Source organism: Lutra lutra, chromosome 12 (assembly GCF_902655055.1).
Source record: "Lutra lutra chromosome 12, mLutLut1.2, whole genome shotgun sequence".
NCBI classification, from domain to species: domain Eukaryota; kingdom Metazoa; phylum Chordata; class Mammalia; order Carnivora; family Mustelidae; genus Lutra; species Lutra lutra.
The window spans coordinates 59,256,335-59,277,922 of NC_062289.1; the positions used below are offsets into that span (position 1 = coordinate 59,256,335).

The 21,588-nt window shown below is 38.1% G+C and overlaps 1 protein-coding gene across 5 annotated transcripts in view; it reads left to right on the forward strand.

Moving 5' to 3' along the window:
• The window catches only part of TWSG1 (twisted gastrulation BMP signaling modulator 1), a 72,791-nt gene extending 62,117 nt beyond the window's left edge, over positions 1-10,674 (forward strand). For 4 of the 5 annotated variants that reach the window (XM_047697943.1, XM_047697941.1, XM_047697944.1 and 1 more), the window contains exons 4-6: positions 4,001-4,267; positions 5,881-5,951; positions 7,595-10,674. In XM_047697943.1, the coding sequence (XP_047553899.1) occupies positions 4,001-4,267; positions 5,881-5,951; positions 7,595-7,762 (506 nt within the window). In that variant the 3' untranslated portion in view covers positions 7,763-10,674. The remainder of the gene's footprint in view (positions 1-4,000; positions 4,268-5,880; positions 5,952-7,594) is intronic. The other variant, XM_047697945.1, reaches the window with a different exon arrangement.
• Positions 10,675-21,588: the final 10,914 nt, after the last annotated feature.

The following is a 21,588-nucleotide window of genomic DNA, read 5'->3' on the forward strand; positions in this document are numbered from 1 at the left end:
TTAAGGTATTAGAATAATACAATTATTAGAAATATGGGAGAGCGTTACTGTAAATGAACTTTAATCCTCATCTCTCATGTAAGAGGATTAATAGATAAGATCTAAAGATGTTTTTATTGCTTTTGGTAAATTCATCATTTTTATTTAAATTCTCATGTAGGTAACCACCAGAGAAACTTAAGAAAGACTTTTAAAGTGGCTGTGTCTGGAGAGTGGAGTTGAGGGTGGAAGGAGCGGAAAGGAATTTTTCTTTTGATTGTACATTTTTCTGGACTCTTTGTTGCTGTTTAACCATGCACATTCACTAAGGAGAGTAATACCTTTTCTCCCCTTAGTCTTTTTTTTTTTTTTTTAAGATTTTATTTATTTATGTGACAGATAGAGATCACAAGTAGGCAGAGAGGCAGGCAGAGAGAGAGGAGGAAGCAGGCTCCCTGCTGAGCAGAGAGCCCAATGCGGGGCTCGATCCCAGGACCCTGAGATCATGACCTGAGCCGAAGGCAGAGGCTTTAACCCACTGAGCCACCCAGGCGCCCCTCTCCCCTTAGTCTTAATTTCTACCCTAAAATGTGGTTTCAACAAGTAAAGTCTACTTTAATGTAACCTTAGTTTTCAAATGTATGATGATGACAGGTCAGATATATGAAAGAATTAAGCACACATCAGAAAACAAGTTCTGTGCACTTCAAGGATTTGAAATGCTTGTCTTTCAGTTCTTGCCCTTGGTTTCCTGCTTTGGGGCCCCTCTGTCATGTGTGGAGCCAGTGTCTTTAACATTTTAGTATAATTAATTTTTAAATTTCAGCGTAGTGACAGCATGCCACAAAGTAGCAAACTGCCTAAGAAAATGATTCTGAAAAGAAATGAGAGCTCCAAAAATAACCTCCTAGTCAACTAAAGAAAAGCTGACAATGATGAACTTCGGGAGGATGACAGATGCTTCCCAGAAAAGTTTAACTAATTGTTTTAAAGTCTGAGTAGTTAGTAACTCTCTACTCAGAAACTGATCCATTGTACATAATGAATATAGACAAATGAAGAACTTATGGAAATTCCAGAATGTTGCTTTTTCTGAGTGGGAGAAATACCATGTATCATTGGAAGATCCCATTTCATAACTCACCATGCTTGGAAGAATGCAGAATTTGAAGAGTGCTTCAGGCAAGAGATGGAGGGTCAAAATCCATGTTGCCTAAGAAGAGTCTCTAGTGATGATCTCTCTGAATGTAATCCTAGTTGAAAAGAGAAAGATATATGAAAACTTTAAAACAATACCATGGAAAAATATTACCTAGCAAGCATTTACTTCATTTTAAAGCAGGGCATTCAGATTTAAATTTAAGTTACAATAATAACTTGGGTCTTTGGCCCAAGTTAACTGGACAAAACTCCCCCCACAAAACTTGTTTTTTATGTAATTTAATCTCTGGTAATGAGCCGTGAAGTTTCTTTGAAGTTTCAGTAGATGTTGAGTTAGCTCTTCTGTTGAACTCTGTTGTTTGCTTTTTCATCTCAGGTTACTAATTTTCATTCATTATAAAGTCTAGCACAAGAATACATTATGTATATTTGTATAATTCATGTATTCTAAGTGTTATTCACTTTTCAGTGCCACCTAATGATTATTTATAGAATAAGGCTATTAAAATGAGCAGTGGATATGAAATCAGAGTGAATCATAAGCTTGGCTCTAATCCTAGATTATGTAACAGTGGACAAATCATTTAATTTATCTGGGCCTATTTCCTCTTTTATGAATAAAGGAGTCGATTTGACCCTTTATTCCATGATTTTGTTTCATAGTCAAAGCAAAAGTTCATACATAATGAAAGATTTTATGAAAAGTATGCACAAACTTATCCTCAGATCTTGCCATATTCCTTACACTAATAAAGTGTCATGTGGAAAACACGAGATGATTTTTTCTTCTGCCTGAATTTGTAAAATGTCAGAATTTATAAATCTGGCTTAACTTTTCAAATTTTTAGTTTGAGGAAAAGATAAACTCCATATTAGACCTAGTAAATACTAAACCAAAATGAAGTATAATTAAATTTTTAGAAGTATCATATCCACAAAAGAAAATCCAGAGGGCTCTTGTCCTGTTATTATTGCTGCTAAACAATGTACCCCAAAACACAGTGGCTTAAAACAATAATAATTTAATTAGCTCATGAACCTGCATTCTGGGTAGCTCCTTTCTGCTCCACACGTCAGCTGGAATAGCCCAAAGATTGGGGCTGATTATTTTCTCAGCTCTCCCCTTTATAGCAAAACACCTCAAAAGAGTTTTCTGTTGTCACTATCTCTAATTCCCTTTGCCATTTTCCCTCTTTAAGATTATTTTAAAAAATAATTAATTTTGAAATAATTTTCAAAATGTAGAGAAGATCTGCCAGAAGGGGGAAGACTCCTGTATCCCTTCACCCATATTCTCCAGTTACTAACATTTTATCGAATTTGTTCTGTTGTTCATTACTCCTTCCTCTCCCTCCACACACACACACACCTCCCAAACATGTGTGATCATTCATCCTTTTTTGAACCTTTAGAAATCAAGCTTTATACATAATAGCCCATCACTCCTAAATGTTCCAGTCTGTATTTTCCAATGAGAACATTCTCTTACATAACTGGCATACACCTCCAAATAAGGAAGCCAGCATTGTCACAACACTGCCACCCAGTTCACAAACCTCATTCATATTTCACCAACTGTCTCAGCAGTATCTCTTGTGCTATCTTTTCTGATCCAGGCTCCTGTCCAGAATATGTGATGCATTTAGTCTGTTCAGACTCATTCACTTTAAAACAGTACTGAGGTCTTTCCCTTGACAGTTTCAGTGAGTATAGACTTTACATCATGTAGGATGACCCTAAACCTTGATCCACCTGATGATGACTGATAACCATACTTAAGGTCAGACATCCTTGGCAACAACAGCACTGAAATGAAGTTATGCAATATGTGAAGTGATGCACATCATTGGTCATGTTAGCCTTGATTTCCTGATCACATTGACATCTGTCAGATTTTCTACATTAAAGTCACCATTAACCCTTTTGTAATTGGTCAGTATTCTGTAGAGAGTTTTCCAAGAGTACTTTAATATGTTCCTCATCTAACCTCCACCCACCAGCTTTGGCATCCATTGACAGCTCCCATCTGAATCAAACACCTCTGTGATAGTTGTCAGGTGGTGATTTTCTATTCCCTTCATTCCTTCTACATTTACCAGTTAGTCACTATATTAAAAGGAGGAGCTTTTTCTTCATTTATTTATTTATTTTTTTTAAAATAACATAAGGACTCACAAATTCCTATTTTATTTATGGGGGTAATCCATTGTTATCATTGTTTATTTTGACATTAAAATTGTCTATTTGGCCAGTGGGAGCCCCTTCCAGTTGCTTCCTGTGTTTTTTTGATACATCCCATCATTCACTGAGCATTTCCTTATTTTTAGGCATGGACAGTACCCCAGGGTCATTTTGTACTTTCCCTGGCCCAGCCCTAGAATCAGTCTTTTCTCCAGATCTGGTTCCTCTTAGGATAGGTATTTAGAAAGCAACCTCTGGGCACTTGACGTGCTCCATGCTTCAGGGGCATCATCACTTCTAGGGGCCCTCAGCCAAAAAAAGTTAGGAAAATATCTATATATAATGTTAGAAACAAGTTAATTTTAATATGTTAGAGCTTTGATGGGACGCCTGGGTGGCTCAGTTGGTTAAGCGGCTGCCTTCGGCTCAGGTCATGATCCTGGCGTCCTGGGATCAAGTCCCACATCAGGCTCCTTGCTCGGCAGGAAGCCTGCTTCTCCCTCTGCCTCTGCCTACCACTCTGTCTACCTGTGCTTGCTTTCTCCCTCTCTCTCTCTGACCAAAAAAAAAAAAAAAAAATGTTAGAGCTTTGATTGTAAGGCATTAACTAAAAATATTGCATGATAGTCCAATCAGTGAGAAAAATTAACTTTTATTTTCTTTGTTTCTCCTTACCTAGGTATGTGCAATCCTCGAAACTACAGTGACACACCTCCAACCTCAAAGAGCACTGTGGAAGAGCTTCATGAGCCAATCCCTTCTCTCTTCCGGGCACTCACAGAAGGAGACACGCAGTTGAACTGGAACATTGTTTCCTTCCCTGTTGCAGAAGAACTCTCACATCATGAGAATCTGGTTTCATTTTTAGAAACTGTGAACCAGCCACACCATCAAAATGTGTCTGTTCCTAGCAATAATGTTCACGCACCTTATTCCAGTGACAAAGGTAACTACCCACAGATGACTTCCCATCTTGCCCCCTCATTTTCTGTGTGGTCTGTGAAACCTATATTACCTTTTAGAGCAGTTTTTGGCTTTGAGTTTGTCTAGTCTTAAATGAATTTTGGACTTTAATAACCCTAGTCCTTAAGTAGATAAGGAAGCATGTCAAGCATATTGTCATGACTCCTTCATAGCCTCAGTGATACAGGTTGTGTTGGAAGACAGATAACCTGGTTCTAATTTTGAGGTTTATTTGTGTTAGGCTTTAATTGTTCTTTCCATAAGATAGCAACAGCACTCCTTGCTTAATATGGCATTGCTCACTGTCAGAAAACGTTCAGAGTGTCCAGATGGTCGCGTTTTTGTAATGGCATTGGTACTTCAAATAGGTTATCAGCTAAATCTCGTTATGAGCAAGTTAGTATTCCAGACATCTAATTTCCAGGTATAAACTAACTCCACTACTCTTGGTCAGAGGGGAGCTAAAGGGAAGAATGGCCTATATAACTTTGAGAAGCATATTAAAAAAGGCTTATTAGGGGGCACCTGGGTGGCTCAGTGGGTTAAAGGATCTGCCTTTGGCTCAGGTCATGATCCCAGGATCCTGGGATCGAGCTCCGCATCAGGCTCTCTGTTCAGCAGGGAGCCTGCTTCCTCCTCTCTCTCTCTCTCTCTGCCTGCCTCTCTGCCTACTTGTGATCTCTGTCTGTCAAATAAATAAATAAATAAATAAATCTTTTTTTAAAAAAGAACGCTTATTAGGATAAGTCATTCCTTAATTTGGAATGTACAGGGCATGTAACTTTTATAAAGTCTTTGATATATTCAAATAAAAGGCTCTGTACAATTTTACTGTGGAAAAATAAGACAATTATGAACATTGCAGTTATTTCTTAAAATATGAGAGGAATTATACATAAATAGTATAATTGACACTTTTTTTAAAGATTTCATTTACTTATTTGAGAGAGAGCAAGTGAGAGAGCATGAGCAGCGGCAGAGGGAGAGAGAGAAGCAGACTCCCTACTGAGCAGGGAACCCGATGTGGGGCTTGATTCCCAGGACCCTGGGATTATGACCTGAACCAAAGGGAGACACTTAACTGACTGAGCCACCCGGGCACCCCTATTCTTTTTTAATTTGGCTTTTTGTTGTGCCCCTTATTACAATCCTGCCTATGTGAAATAGTGTGAACTTTGGACATCAGTAATAAAAGCAAAACAGCATTTGTTAATGATATTCAGATTAAGAATTCCTATTGTTTTTGTTAAATTACTTAAAAGACAATTCTAGATTTTGGAAAATACCAAAAATACGTGGAGTGTGCCTTATTCAGATATTGTACTACCATTTTCCCCACTAAAATGTAATCTACAAAATAGATATTAAATAATAATTCATAAATTTTTTTCAAATATTTAGTTTAATGAAATAATTACCAGGCAGCCAAGTTTCCTGGAAATACCAACTATCTTTCAAGACAAAGTTAAAATTTTTCCTCTATGACAACTTCTCTAGGAACCCCTTGCTCCCAGGTGGAATAAACTACCTCCTATTCCTGTAACTACCTTCTTCCCATATTTGTTTTTTGATTTGTTGTCTGTTATTAACTTCTAGGTCTTTCATTTTCTACTTTGTTCCTTGGATTCTCTGATTACTCTTTGAGTCCTAGTGGCTATTATGCCATAGTAGGTATTCAGTTAAATACTTGTTGAATAAATAAATGAAAGAAATTTGGTAGATACTAATCACCTGAGATTCAAAGCTCCCCTGTCCTGCTCACTGCCAATCCCTCATTTGCTATGCAGGCCTCGCTATTTTCCCTTTTGACCTGATAACTCGGTAGCAGTTCTGCTGTTTCCTCATGCTAACTATTCACTGCAGTGGGCTTGCCTCCACTCCATTCCCCATGGCACTACACTGCTCTCCTTGTGACTTTCCTTATTTTGTTACTTGGCAACTTTGCTTTTAATTCTTCTTCCTAATACAAGTCCAGTTTTTTCCATTAAGCCTTTCTTTACCGTTCAGACCCCTGGTGACTGAACAGTTCTATAAATGGCTCTGTAAAATAACAGACTTTAATCATACACTCTCTATTAATGGTTTTTATTGTCTTTTATTTATTTCATGTACCTTATCTTCCTAGCAGGGTCATTATATGGCATTAACTGCCAGGAGAACTAAATATTGAAACAAAATAGTTGTGTTGAAAAGCAAGACTAAAAATTGCTACTGATAATAAGAGTATTTTTTAATAGCTAATGTTGAATTGTGCTAAGTGCTGCTAACCACTTTGCATCATTTGAATTAAGTTTGCTTTATCTTATTGTAAATTTTCAGTATAACTTTAGAACAGTATTTTTTCTTTCCGTTTTTTTTTTTTTTTTTTTAGAGGGAGCAAGAATGGTGAGGGGCAGAGGAAGAAGGAGAGAGAGGTTTTTTTCTTTTTTGAGAGAGAGAAAGAGAGTGAATTTTTTTTTTTTTAATTTCTTTTCAGTGTTCCAGAATTCATTGTTTATGCACCACACCAGTGCTCCATGCAACACATCCCCTCCATATACCCACCACCAGGCTCACCCAACCCCTCACCGCCTCCCCTCCAAAACCCTTAGATTGTTTCTCAGAGTCCAAAGTGAGAGTGAGAGAGAGAATCTTAAGCAGCCTCCATGTCCAGCACAGAGCTGGACTGTGGGGCTCGATTTTACAAGCTGAAGTCAAGAGTTGGACGCTCAACCAATTGAACCACCCAGGTGCCCCTAAAACAGTATTTTTCAAACTCCTTTTAGTTGGAGAATTCGCTCCTCTAAGGAAATCTTATCAGAAATGCCCAATTAAAAAAAACACAGCTCTGGGGGTGCCTGGGTGGCTCAGTGGGTTAAAGCCTCTGCCTTCGGCTCAGGTCATGATCCCAGGGTCCTGGGATTGAGCCCCGCGTCGGGCTCTCTGCTTAGCAGGGAGCCTGCTCCCTCCTCTCTCTCTCTGCCTGCCTCTGCCTACTTGTGATCTCTGTCTGTCAAAAAAATAAATAAAATCTTAAAAAAAAAAAAAAACAGTTCTGAAGTGTAGCAAATTTTAAGCCCGATAATCTTAACTTTGAGATCAAAGTCTAGAATCTAAGGAAGTCCCTCTACCTTCTTCAGCTGGAGTGGGAGACTCTGACCTCCTTCTCAGTTTAATTAACAAATGTGATCTTTTTTCTTACACCTCAGCCATTGTTCTATGCAGAGTATCGGTAAGGGAACTAAGAATAACTATTGGTATCAGCCAGATAATAAAGCATTTCCTGCTTTTCCTCTTTCTTGCTCTGAGCTCTTAATTTTTTGTTTTTCAGAACATATGTGTACTGTGGTTTATTTTGATGACTGCATGTCCATACATCAGTGTAAAATATCCTGTGAGTCCATGGGAGCATCCAAATATCGCTGGTTCCATAACGCCTGCTGTGAGTGCATTGGTCCAGAGTGCATCGACTATGGTAGTAAAACAGTCAAATGTATGAACTGCATGTTTTAAAGGAGAAGAATGCAAACCAAAGCATTTTAGTCAACAAGAAAGATTATAAAAAACTATTTGGTGAGGTCTACTGGTTGTACCAGGATGCCAGCAGGTTAAGGAAATATAAGAATTTGGACTGAGTTAAAGTATGACGAATGCATTAATGTGTTAAATTATAAGTATAACTGCTCTGGTTGGTTTTATAGCCCACTGGCAATAAGCCCCTTCCTCTATATACATTTACAGCTTTGGTCATATGAGAAGCAAGTACACAGAGAATTCCTTGTAAGATCTGAGGTCTCTGACATAAAGCCCGAGGTCTCTTTTTTCTAGCATTCCCAAAGCCTTTGGTTTTGAAAGTGTTCGAGGACGTTAACGTAAGTTATGGTTTCTTCATTTACTGCTCCTGAGACGCTGAGTTTTTCCAGTTGCACACTAGACGTCATTCACTGTGCCTTGTCTCGTTTATCTCTTCTGTAAATAGGGTAGATACTCAAATATATCACCCTGAGAACTCCCGCAAAAATCACTGTCAAAAGCTTAATTTCAAATCTTGTAATGTTGGTTTTAGAAAGTAAACGCTTACTACATTTTACAGTTTAAAACTTTTGCATAGTAGAATCCATCCTGTAATACACGTGCTGACAGAATTTTGGGGAAGATTCTCCTTCTACACCTCCTGCCCAAAGTACTGGTGTAGGTACTGGTGAAGAATTTTCAACAGGAATTTTAAAGCACACCTATATCACTGCATTAAATATTCCACTAGGTAAATAATGAGAAAGTTACAGCATTTCTCTGACTTAAGGTACCAGCTTAAAGAGCACTAGGAATGGGAAATGCCTGCCAAATCAGACTCTACTTAGAGCTCCAGAGAAACAGCTTGTCCCGTTGTACAGAGATGGCAAGGCTGAAAGGAGAAGCTGTGCTGCTAGGTAGAGAGAATGAGCCCACTCAGCCTTAGCATGGGCAGGGCCATGTTCCCTAATGATGAATGATAGGAGGGGATAAAGAAGAAACATGGGTATGAGCAGGGAGGGTTGAAAACGATGACAATTCTTCCGGGAAACAAACCTTAAACTATTTGCATTAATTATTTTGTTATATTATAATCTTTAGGTTTCTGTCTAGATTGAATGTTCTTATTAAACAAGTAATCAATCATGAAGTGGAAAGTTAAGATTATGAAATGAACAAGAGATCTGTTCAAGATGATGTTAACTTCAGATACACTATAGATTATTTTGTTTCACATATTTCGATAAGGATAAGCTTAAATACATGTACCCTTCATCATAATAAAATCCCAGTCATCAAGCATAAATCTAAAACATAAATATTTATATTACAAAGATTCATAACTTTACAAAATTATTAATTTCTTCAGTACCTTATGGAATTACAAGTAACATGTAGAAATATCTTTATATGTCTAAATATTTTAGTACATAGAAATAGGTAAGCTTTTAGATACTTTGTATTCATTATATGAACAGTAGTTAGTTACAAGATCATATGTAATATCATGATTAGCATAAAACCTAAAGCCTTAATACCTTTTCTGTTCTTTCAGACAACTCTAATGAATACAAGGTACTTTCCACAAACTTTTGGCCTTTTAAAAAAAAGCTGAAATTTAGCTTTTATATATTTTTTTAATAGGAAAACATTGGGATATCTTTTTCTTCCTTTACCTAGAATGCCTCTGTTTAAAAGTGCCTTGAAGACATTTTAGCTCCCCTTCCTCATTAATGCCTATAAAGCTAAAACTTTTCTTAAAAACTTTAAACTTAAAAAAAAGAAAGTTTTAAAAGAATCTGCATCCAGCTTCTTCATTTCCATTTTGCTATTCTTCAAAGTAATTTTATACCTATGAATAAAGAAATCTTTTTGTGTTTATGGATGGCATGTTTAATGTTGCCTTAAATATGTCAACAAATATTTTTTAACTGCATTTATCACCTTGATTAGGCTTTCATCTAAGATACTAAGTGTAGTATCTCTTCTGCCCCTATACTGGGAGAGTAATTTCTTAAGCCATGTTGTATTTGGCCTGGTTTTCCTTACATCTTTTTCTCCCAATGGAAATTACCCCAAAATTAATGGTAATTTTTATATTCAATTTTGCATAGTTTTTGTGGTTTTTGATGGGGTTGAAAGATAGAGTTCACTTAAAAGATTCCATTTCCAGTTTATAATGTATTTCAGGTTTTGTATATCAACGTTTTCCAAATTAAAAATATAGCATTTGAGAAATCAGTACCCCCACTAAAATTTAGACCTTTTATTACCATTCTATATACAATTCACTTCTATATTGAAGCTCTGGTAAAAAAAATTCTTTTTTTTAATTCAAAAATTAGGTTGTTAACTTTTTTTATAACTATATTTAAAAAAAAAAACTAAATCAGTAGGTATTATAAAAGCCATATGTAAAAGGTTCCTTCCTCGTTAGTTTTTTTGTCCCTCCCCGGCCCCACTAGCATCTAATTATTACAGAAATTGTACTCAAAATAGTGGCACCAAATCAAATGATAATTCAAGTAAAGTAAGTCTTTGTTTACATAGAATGATATAAAGAGAGGCTTTCATTTAAAAAAAAACTACTTCTAAAGATTCGGAAAACAAAATTGGTAAGATATTAGAATATTTGAACAATTATTTATAAAGCAAAGTAACATCAAAGTAGAGGAAAGAAACAAAGACTTCTGAAAAATGAGGTAGATATAAATAAGCCACTTATTTAAAAAATTTGTTTTTGTGAAAGCTTCTTTGAAGATTTTAAAAATCTATTCTACATTCCCCAGGGTATTTGTTAATTGTGTTTCACGTGATCTACAACATACAGAATTATGTATTTTTTCCTTTGGTTGTCCCTATAAGCAAAAGAGTATTTTAATAAAAACTTGAAATGAGTGTGTCATGCTTTTTGTTAACTTCAGCATAGAAACACCAGAATAAGTTTGACATTTCTGTCTACTGAGGTTATAGTTTAAAGAAAGCTGTCCCTTCTTTCTGGATGCCCCTGCAGATTGTGTTGAAACAAAGGCTCTTTAACAGTTTGCTTTCTGCTTTTTCATGTGCTTTATTCCAATAAGGGGGAAACTTTGAAATGACACACTTAACATTCTCCTTGTTCTGGGAGCCTCAGGAGAGCTATCTGATGGTTGGAAGGTCAAGATAGGAAAATCACTCCTTGCTCTCCCATAGTGATAATAATAATATAAACATAACAGGGTTATGTTATTAGAATTGAGATCCATAGGCTAGTCCCTTACAGTAGAATCAGTGTTATTTCACAGAATCCACATTCTGAAAGCATAATAGACAGGAGGATCTAGAGAGGGAAAAATTCAAGAGGATAGGTTGGCAGCCTCAGTGACTTAGTGGAATGAGAGATCTAAGGAATTTGGGGGGTAGGATTCATTTCAAGAAGGACTGCCATGCTTCCCCCCTCCCTCTGCCTGCCGTGCTGCCTACTTGTCATCTCTCTCTCTGTCAAACAAATAAATAAAATCTTAAAAAAAAAAAAAAAGAAGAAGAAGAAGAAGAAGAAGAAGGTCTGTACGTTTGATGAGGAAAGTTGTTCTTTTGCTGCAGGTGTCCAGTGCAGTGAGCCATGGGGTACGGAGAGGCAGAGGGTCAATCCGGAGATGCAGAGTTGGGAGGGAGCATCCCAGCTAGGGAAATCAGCAGGCAGGCAGGCTCTGGTATGGCTGGCCCCACCTAGCACCCACACCTGACAGGTTTTGAATTCCTTAAGCTGGCAACTAACTGCATTAGCTTATAGGTGTTACGACTTATGATTCTTGGGCCTCTTATATTTTTCCTAACCAATTTAAAAAAATTCATTTTACTTTTTTTTTATTTTGAAGTCTGTGCTAGAAGGATGGAGTCAGCAACAACTCCAAGGTCCAGGTTTTGAGGTGAGAACTCTCATTGCAAAAGCAGAGAAAAGAGTTCTGCCCTTCTGGGTGGTGCTATGACCCAGAAAGGAGCCTGGGAACGTGCAGTACCCTCATCCGTCACGGTGGAGGATGTCAGAAATGTCCTCATTTGATTGAAGTTAGCCACTGAATTTAGACACAGTTACCACTGAAATTCCTTTGTGGCAAAAAATGATCGCACTGTCAGCCTTCCTGACACACATCGTGCTGCAGCCAGAGGGGTCATTCTAGAAGACGTGCAGGTAATTACTGCCCCAACCCCAGTTCCAGTTCCCAGCAAATTGCAAGGCCTTTGTGCTCCTTTGCCTCAGAGGGCTCAGGTTACCTAGTAGGAAGTAGGAGCAAAGCAGACAACCTGCCTTTTGTTTTCCAGCAGTTTCACCTGCTTCAGGGGATTCTCTGGGGAAGGGGGGCAGTGCCGAATTGAGTGCCTTTGCCAGAAGATGAGAAGAGACCTAGGTCTCCCAGACATAGGGACTGTGCCGCAGGTCTCAATGTGCCCTCAAGTGCCTGGCTCCAAAGTCTGAAGTTACCTCTTTCTAGAGGTTTCAACTTACAGCTGTTAGCAGCCCAGCCCTCACGGTCTCGGGCCTCTAGACTTGCCTCGAGGATTCTGTGAGATTCAGGGTAGGCAATAGAGCGTTGCTCTTGGCAGATACTGGATGTGATGTGATAGGGCTCTGTGTCAGATTTTACTTGATTTAAAGAAAATTATGAGAAGCACCTGGGTGGCTTAGACGGTCAAGTATCTGACTCCTGATTTCAGCTCAGGGCACAATCTCAGGGTCATGAGGTCAAGCTCCGCATCCAGCTCCACGCTCAGCTAAGAATCTGCTTAAGAGTCTCTCTCTCTTGCCCTCCCCACACTAGTGCTCGCTCTCTCTCTCTTCCCCTCCCTCTCAAAAATAAATAAATAAATATCTTTTTAAAAAAACAAAGAAGAAGAAGAGTTAAGAAAAGAGCTAAGACATGTTGCAGAATGCCGTTTGCAGAGTGGTGTTTCCGTCTCTCAGCCTCATCCGCGGGCAGGCTTACTGTCATCTCAGCCTGTCTCACCACCTTCTCCTCTCCTCCCGCTCCCCTCGCTGTAGGCCTTGCCCTCCCTCAGCACACCAAATCTATTCCACCCTCGGGTTTGCATGAATTGTTTCCCCTGCCGCCCTCAGCTGTTGATCCAGATTGCGCTTGTTTATTCTTATTCAGGGCTCAGCTCACATATCTCTATCACCATTTCTTTTTTTTTTTTTTCTTTTTTTTTCAGATTTTATTTATTTATTTGTCAGAGAGGCAGCGAGAGGGAACACAAGCAGGGAGAGTGGGAGAGGGAGAAGCAGGCTTCCCACCAAGCGGGGGGGAGCCCGATGCAGGGCTCGATTCTGGGACCCTGGGATCATGACCTGAGCCAAAGGCAGACACTTAACGACTGAGCCACCCAGGCACCCCTCTATCACCATTTCTTAAGTAGCAGCCCCTCCCCAGTCACAATCCTATTACCACTTTACTTTTTAGTATCAGCTAACTCTCTGAGAGTATTTATCCGTTAGTTATCATTTGTTCTTCTCTACCAGCATGTGAAACCCACAAGGGTAGGGAATTTGTTTCTTTTTTTATCACTGCTTTAAACACAGTTCTCCAGCACCCTAAGTGTGGGACATGTGGCAGGCACACATGTTTTCTAGATGAATGAAGGATAGCAGATCCTATCATACTTCCACTTAAAATGGTGGCTCCTCATTGAACTCAGATAAAGGCCCAAGTCTTCATCAGGCCTCCCCAGACTCTCCTCAGCCAGGCCCACCTCAGACCTTTTCATTTTGATGTGGTTTAGTTGAACACAGCAGTAAACAAAGAATTCTTGAGACCTTTACAGTGCAGCTTATTTTATCTAAGTAGCATAGGGATAGTACCCATGTGGAAAGAGCTGAGCTTTTTGCTGTGAGGCTGGTGGTTAGATACTTAGTATCAAAGGGAAGGGGGTATGCAGGGAGTGTCAGATTACAAAAGTTTCTTTGAATTTCTACTTGTAAAACTACTTTTGCAAGATATCTCTAGTGCCTATTATTCAGTTTGATATTAACTATAGGTGAAATATACCTTTACCCTTAAAGAGTATAACAATGGGCACATATTTCATGCTTATCAAAACTATGTAGACTTCAGGTCAGCCTTCTGGACTAAGGGTAAACATTTTCCTGCTTCTGTCCCTCATCAGTTTCCCGGCTGACCAATTTTCAGTCCTTAAATCTGTAAGGTTGCTGAAGGGCAAAGGACTCATCTTCTGTAACTTCGAGCTGATGGGGGATATGGGGGTATCCCTACCTATGGACCAAAATTGGTCATTATCTGTTCCTATGAATAATAATCACAGAAGACCACTGCTGCAGAGTCCAGACATGGACATGGAGGAATGATTTTTTCAAGAAGTAAGGATCATCTGTTGACGGGGCAAAGGAGTCAGGAACTGTTTACATGTATCTCAACAATAGGAGAGAACAAAGCAGAAGAGACGACACATTAGGATTAATATGGTAAAAATAAGTGTGATAAAAAGACCCTTTAAGGTTCACCACCCAACCAGTCATTAAGTGACAATGTAGAGTCTATAAGAGCACCCATCTGGTGAGTATTTTCTGTAAGTAACCCTGTCACATTTTTGTCATGATCTGGAATGAAGACACAACATTCTATTTTAATAATGACCCATGTTCTTCCTTGTGCTGCTGTTAAGACATCTGATGCCATTCTGTTTTGTAGAACTGCTTTAAACATTTGAGTTACATTAGTGTTTAATAAATAATGTAATGCTGGGGTGCCTGGGTGGTTCAGTCGGTTAAGCATTTGACTCTTGATTTCAGGTCATGTTCTCAGGGTCGTGAGATGGAACCCCTCATTGGGCTCTGCTTAAGATTCTCCCTCACCCTCTGCCCCTTTCCACCCTACCCCTGCTCTCTCACACTTGCTCTCTCTCTCTCCAAAAAAAAAAAAAAAAAAAAAAAATATTTTGGAAGTCATTTGGCCTTAATTGTGTAGCATGTGGCGTTACCCATCTTATAGACTGTTTTCTTTAGCAAGCAATCAGGTAATTAAGAGGCACTTTTATGGAAACAAAAGAAAAATATAAGTCAATGGTTAGAGCAAATTACAAACCCAGTATCTGAGCCTCAACTGTTGCCAGTGAGTTGTTTAGATGTCGGGCTCGAAAGCATCCTCAGCTGCAGTGGGAATAGGCAGTGGGAATCAGGTGAATTTTTCTGGTTTGTAAATCAGATGTCTCTGGCGATCCTTTTGAATGGCCTGTACTTCAGCAGGCACAAAGACTGTCTATACATGAGTTTTGTGGCAATTTCTCTGAAGCTGACCTCAGGCTGTCCAACATCAGTTTTCAGGGTTTTAGGAAAAAGGAAAGTTTTAGTTTTTAATGACTTTCAGTCAAGATAATGGAAGAAGATTGGAAACCTTAGTTAGAAAACCATAGCCAGATATTTGAGGAAACCAGAAAAACTCAGGTTCTAGTTTAGCTTATAATAAGTAGTATTAAAATTGAATATCTACAAAGATGTATTAAAACATATTTTCTCTCTATAATTACCCTCATTTTTATCAGATAGCCAAATCAAGATTAATTTGTAAAACAAGTTCAGTTTTAACAATAAAGATGGCCATAACCTCAGTAACAATTGTGATTGATCATATAATCTTTTAAAATCTGCTTTCCTAGACCTTTTTATTATTATTAACATATAATGTATTATTTATTTCAGGTTTGTGACTCATCAGTCTTACACAACACACAGTACTCACCACAACACCTGCCCTCCCCAGTGTCCATCACCCAGCCACCCCATCCCACACAACCCCTCCCCTCCAGCAACCTTCCGTTCCTTTCCTAAAATTAAGGTATCCTATGATTTGTCTCCTCCTCTGGTTTCATTTTCTTTCATTTTTTCTTCTCTTGCCCTATGATACTCTGCCTTGTTTCTTTAATTACACATATCAGTGAGATCATATAATTGTCTTTCTCTGATTCACTTATTTCGCTCAGCATGATACCCTGTGGTTCCATCCACCTAGTTGCAAATGGCAAGATTTTTTTTTCACAGCTGCGTAAAATTCCATTTTGTGTGTGTGTGTGTGTGTGTGTGTGTGTGTGTGTGTACACACAGCACATCCTCTTTATCCATTCATCTGTTGATGGACATTTGAGCTCTTTCCACAGTTTGGCTATCATGGACATTGAGGCTTTAAACATTGGGGTGCACATGCCCCTTCGGATCACTACATTTGTATCTTTGGGGTAAATACCCAGTAGTGTGATTGCTGGGTTAGGGTAGCTCTATCTTCAACTTTTTAAGGAACCTCCATACTGTTTTCCAGAGTGGCAGCACCAGTTTGCATTCCCACCAACAGTGTAGGAGGGCTCCGCTTTCTCCACATCCTCGCCAACATCTGTCATTTCCTGACTTGTTAATTTTAGCCATTCTGACTGGTGTGAGGTGGTATCTCATTGTGGTTTTGAGTTATGTTTCCCTGATGCCAAGTGATGTGGACCACTTTTTCATGTGTCTCTTGGCCATTTGGATGTCTTCTTTGCAGAAATGTCTGTTTATGTCTTCTGCCCATTTTTTGATTGAATTATTTGTTCCTTGGCTGTTGAGTTTGATAAGTACTTTATAGGTTTTGGATACTAGCCTTTTAACTGAGATGTCATTTGCAGATACCTTCTCCCATTCTGTCAGTTGTCTTTTGGTTTTGTTGACTATTTCCTTCACTGTGCAAAAGCTTTTTATCTTGATGAAGTCCCAATACTTTGCTTTTGTTTCCCTTGCCTTTGGAGATGTGTCTGTCAAGAAGTCGCTGTGGCTAAGATGGAAGAGGTTGTTGCCTATGTTCTGCTCAAGGATTTTGATGGATTCCTGTCTCACATTTAGGTCTTTCATCCATTTAGAATCTATTTTTGTGTATGGTATAAGGAAATGGTCCAATTTAATCCTTCTGCATGTGGCTGTCCAATTTTCCCAATACCATTTGTTGAAGAGACTGTCTTTTTTCCATTGCATATTCTTTCCTGCTTTGTCAAAGATTAGTTGACCATAGAGTTGAGGATCCATTTCTGACTTCTCTTTTCTGTTCCATTGATCTATGTGTCTGGTTCTGTGCCAGTACCATACTGTCTTGATGATTACAGCTTTATAATAGAGCTTGAAGTCTGGCATTGTGATGCCACCAGCTGTGGTTTTCTTTTTCAGCATTCCTCTGGCTATTTAGGGTCTTCTCTGGATCCATATAAACTTTAGGATTATTTCTTCCATTTCTATGAAAAAAGTTGATGGTATTATGATAGGGATTGCATTAACTATAGTGATTGCTCTACAGCGTAGACATTTTAACAATATTTCTTCTAATCCATGAGCATGAAATGTTTTTCCATTTCCTTTTCCTCAATTTCTTTCATGAGTATTCGATAGTTTTGGAGTACAGATCCTTTGCCTCTTTGGTTAGATATATTCTTAGGTATCTTAGGGATTCAGATGCAATTGTAAATGGGATCAACTCCTTAATGTCTCTTTCTTACGTCTCATTGTTGGTGTATAGAGATGCAACTGATACCTGTGACTGACTTTATAACCTGCCACTTTACTGAATTCCTCTATGAGTTCTAGCAATTTTGGGGTGGAGTCTTTTGGGTTTTCCCCATAAAGTATCATATCATCTGCAAAGAGTGAGAGTTTGACTTCTTCTTTGCCAATTCCAATGGCTTTTATTTCTTTTTGTTTGTCTGTTGCTGAAGCTAGGACGTCTAGTTCTGTGTTGAGCAGCAATGGTGATAGTGGACATCCCTGCCATTTTCCTGACCTTAGGAGGAAAGCTCTCAGTTATTGCCCATTGAGAATGATATTTCTATGGGTTTTTCATAGATGGTTTTTATGATATTGAGGTATTGTACCTTCTATCCTACACTCTGGAGAGTTTTAATCAAAAAAGGATCATATGTTTCTTGTCCTTTCTTTGATTAATGTAGTAAATCCCACTTGGTCATGATGAACAATCCTTTTAATGTATTGTTGGATCCTATTGGGTAGTATTTTGGTAAGAATTTTTTCATCAGGGGTATTGGTCTGTAAGTCTCTTTTTTGGTGGGGTCTTTGTCTGCTTTAGGGATCCAGGTAATGCTGACCTCCTTAAAAGAGATTGGAAGTTTTCCTTCCATTTCTATTTTTTGGAACAGTTTCAGAAGGATAGGTATTAATTCTTCTTTAAATGCTTGATAGAATTCCCCTGGGAAGCCATCTGTCCCTGGGCTCTTGTTTTTTGGGAGATTTTTGAATACTGCTTCAGTTTCCTTCCTGGTTATGGTTCTGATCAGGTTTTCTACTTCTTCCTGGTTCAGTTTTGGTAGTTTATATGACTCTAGGAATGTATCCATTTCTTCCAGACTGTCTAATTTGTTGGCATATAGTTTTTCATAATGTTCCTATAATTGTTTGTATAATCTTTGGTGTTGGTTCTGCTCTCTCCTCTTTCATTCATGATTTTATTTATTTGGGTCCTTTCTCTTTTCTTTGTGATAAGTCTGGCCAAGGGTTTATCAGTCTTATTAGTTCTTTCAAAGAACCACTCCTATTTTTGTTGATCTCTTCTACTATTCTTTTGGTTACTATTTCATTGATTTCTACTCTAATCTTTATTATTTCTCTTCTCCTGCTAGGTTTGGCTTTATCTGATGTTCTTTCTCCAGCTCCTTTATGTTTAGGGTTAGGTTGTGTATTTGAGACCTATCTTGTTTCTTGAGAAAGGCTTGTATTGCTATATACTTCCCTCTTAGGACCATGTTACCTGCATCCCAAAGATTTTGAACAGTTGTGTTTTCATTTTCATTTGTTTCCACGAAGTCTTAAAATTCTTTAATTTCCTTGTTGCCCCATTCATTCTTTAGTAGGATGCTCTTTAGCCTCCATGTATTTGAGTTCTTTCCAACTTTCTTCTTGTGACTGAGTTCCAGTTTCAAAGCATTATGCTTTGTGATATGCTTTGGGAATGATCCCAACCTTTTGCTACCAGTTGAGACATGATTTTTGACCCAGGAGAAATCATTCTGGAGAATGTTCCATGTGCACTCAAGAAGAATGTGTATTCTGTTGCTTTGGAATGGAATATTCTGACTATATCTTTGCAGTCCATCTGGTCCAGTGTGTCATTCAAAGCCCTTATTTCCTTGTTGATCTTTTGTTTAGATGATCTGTCCATTGCAGTAAGTGGGGTGTTAAAGTCCTCTTCTATTACCGTGTCATTGTCGATGTGTTTCTTTGATTTTGTTATTAATTGGCTTATATAATTGGCTGCTCCCATGTTAGGGGCATAAATATTTAAAGTTGTTAGATGTTCTTGTTGGATAAACCCTTTAAGTGTGATACAGTATCTTTCCTCATCTCTTATTATAGTCTTTGATTTAAAATCTAATTTGGGGGCTCCTGAGTGGCTCATTTGTTAAGCGTCTGCCATCAGCACAGGTCCTGATCCCAGGGTCCTGGGATCAAGCCCTGCATCGGGCCCTGCTCAGCAGGAAGCCTACTTCTCCCTCTCCCTCTCCCACTCCCACTACTTGTGCTCCCCTCTCACTGTGTCTCTCTTTGTCAAATAAATAAAGTCTTTTAAAAATAAAAATAAAATAAAATCTAATTTGTCTGATACAAGGATTGACACCCATTTTCTTTTGATGTCCATTAGCATGATAAATGGTTCTCCACCCCCTCACTTTAGATCCGGAGGTGTCTTTGGGTCTAAAATGAGTCTGTTGCAGACAGCATATCAGTGGGTCTTACTTTTTTATGCAATGTGATATCCTTTGTCTTTTGTTTGGGGCATTTAGCCCATTTGCATTCAGGGTAACTATTACATTCAGGTAAACTATGATTTTAGTGCAATCATATTGCCTATAAGGTGACTGTTACTATATATTGTCTCTGTTCCTTTCTGGTCTGTGTTACTTTTGGACTCTCTCTTTGTTTATAGGACCCCTTTCACTATTTCTCATAGGGCTGGTTTGGTGATCACAAATCCTTTTAGTTTCTGTTTGTCCTGGAAGCTTTTTATCACTCCTTCTATTTTGACAGCCCTGCTGGATAAAGTATTCTTGGCTGCATATTTTCTCATTTAGCACACTGAATATATCATGCCAGTCCTTCTTGGCCTGCTGCCAATCTAATGTTTCTGCCCTTGTAGGTCACAGACCTCTTGTCCTGAGCTGCTTTCAGGATTTTCTCTTTGTCCCTGAGATTTGTAAATTTTACTATTAAATGTCAGGGTATTGAACTATTTTTTTTTTATTGATTTTGAGGGGGATTCTCTGTACTTCCTGGATTTTGATGCCTGTTTCTTTCCCCAAATTAGGTAAGTTCTTCACTATAATTTGCTCCAATTACGTTCTGCCCCTCTCTCTTTCTTCTTCTTCTGGGATCCCACTTATTCTAATATTGTTTTGCTTTATGGTATCACTTGTCTCTTGAATTCTCCCCTTGTGATCCAGTAGCTGTTTATCTCTCTTTTACTCAGCTCTTTTGCTCTCCATAATTTGGTCTTATATGTCACAAATTCTCTCTTCTGCCTCTTTTATCCTGTTGTTAGAACCTCCATTTTTTATTGCACCTCAATAATAACGTTTTTGATTTCAACATGGTTAGTTTTTATTTCTCCAGAGAGGGATTCTCTAGTGTCTTCTATACTTTTTTCAAGCCCAGCTAGTATCTTTATAATCCTTATTCTGAATTCTAGTTCTGACATCTTACTAATGTCCATATTGATTAGGTCCCTGACAGTCAGTACTGCCTCTCGTTCTCTTTTTTGAGGTGAGTTTTTCTCATTTTGTCCAGAGAAGAATAGATGAGTGAGAGGACAAAATGCTAAAAGGGTAACAACAACGCCAGAGAAATATACACTAAAGAGACCTGAAACCGGGAGGTGAGGTTTTGGGGGGGGGGGGGCGGATAATCAGACAAGTGTGTGCAGAATAGAGAAATATGCTAGATTCTGTGCATATTTTGGTCTGTTTTTCAGAAAACTAGTTCCCAAAAGTATAAAGAAAGAAAAACTTGTATATGTACAAAAATGAAATTAAATATAATGAAAGGACAGACTGTAACTGTAAAAATAGAAATTAAAAGCAAGAGAAAACAACAAAAAAGGAATGGATATTAACAGACAGGTGAACAGAATAGAGCAGTACACTATTTCCTGTGTGCATTTGGTCAGTTTATTAAAGGAAACCACATCTCAAAATTGTAAAGAAAAAAAATTTATATATACAAAAATAAAATACATTGAGATGATAGAATGTAACTGTAACTGTAATGATGAAATTTAAAAAGTCTTTAACAAAACAAATTAAAAAAAACACACAAAAAGAAAGAGGGGAAGAAAAAAAAAGAGCATATGATCTGGCAGATAACTAGACCAGAGCCATACACTAGATTTCGGGTGTATTTTGGTCTGTTAGAGGAAACAGAAAAAAAACTTTAAAGAAAGAAAAACATATATACAAACTTAAGGTTAAATACAATGAAGGGATAGAATATGACTGTAAAAATTAAAATGAAGAAAGATTTTTTAAAAGGAATTGATTAAGAAGTTGGTTGAAAAAGGAAAGAAGAAAAAATTTTGAAAAAAGAAAATTTTTAAAATTAAAGTTGAAAGACTAAAGAATCATGGAGGATAGCCATGAATTCTATGTGCTGTATTCCCCTAGTGCTGGAGTTTTGCAGTTCTCATTGATCAGAAAATTTGGTCTTGGCTGGATGTTCTTGCTGATCTTCTAGGGGAGGAGCCTGTTGCCATGATTCTCAAATGTCTCTGCCTGAGTCAGAATCGCACCACCCTTACCAGTGACTAG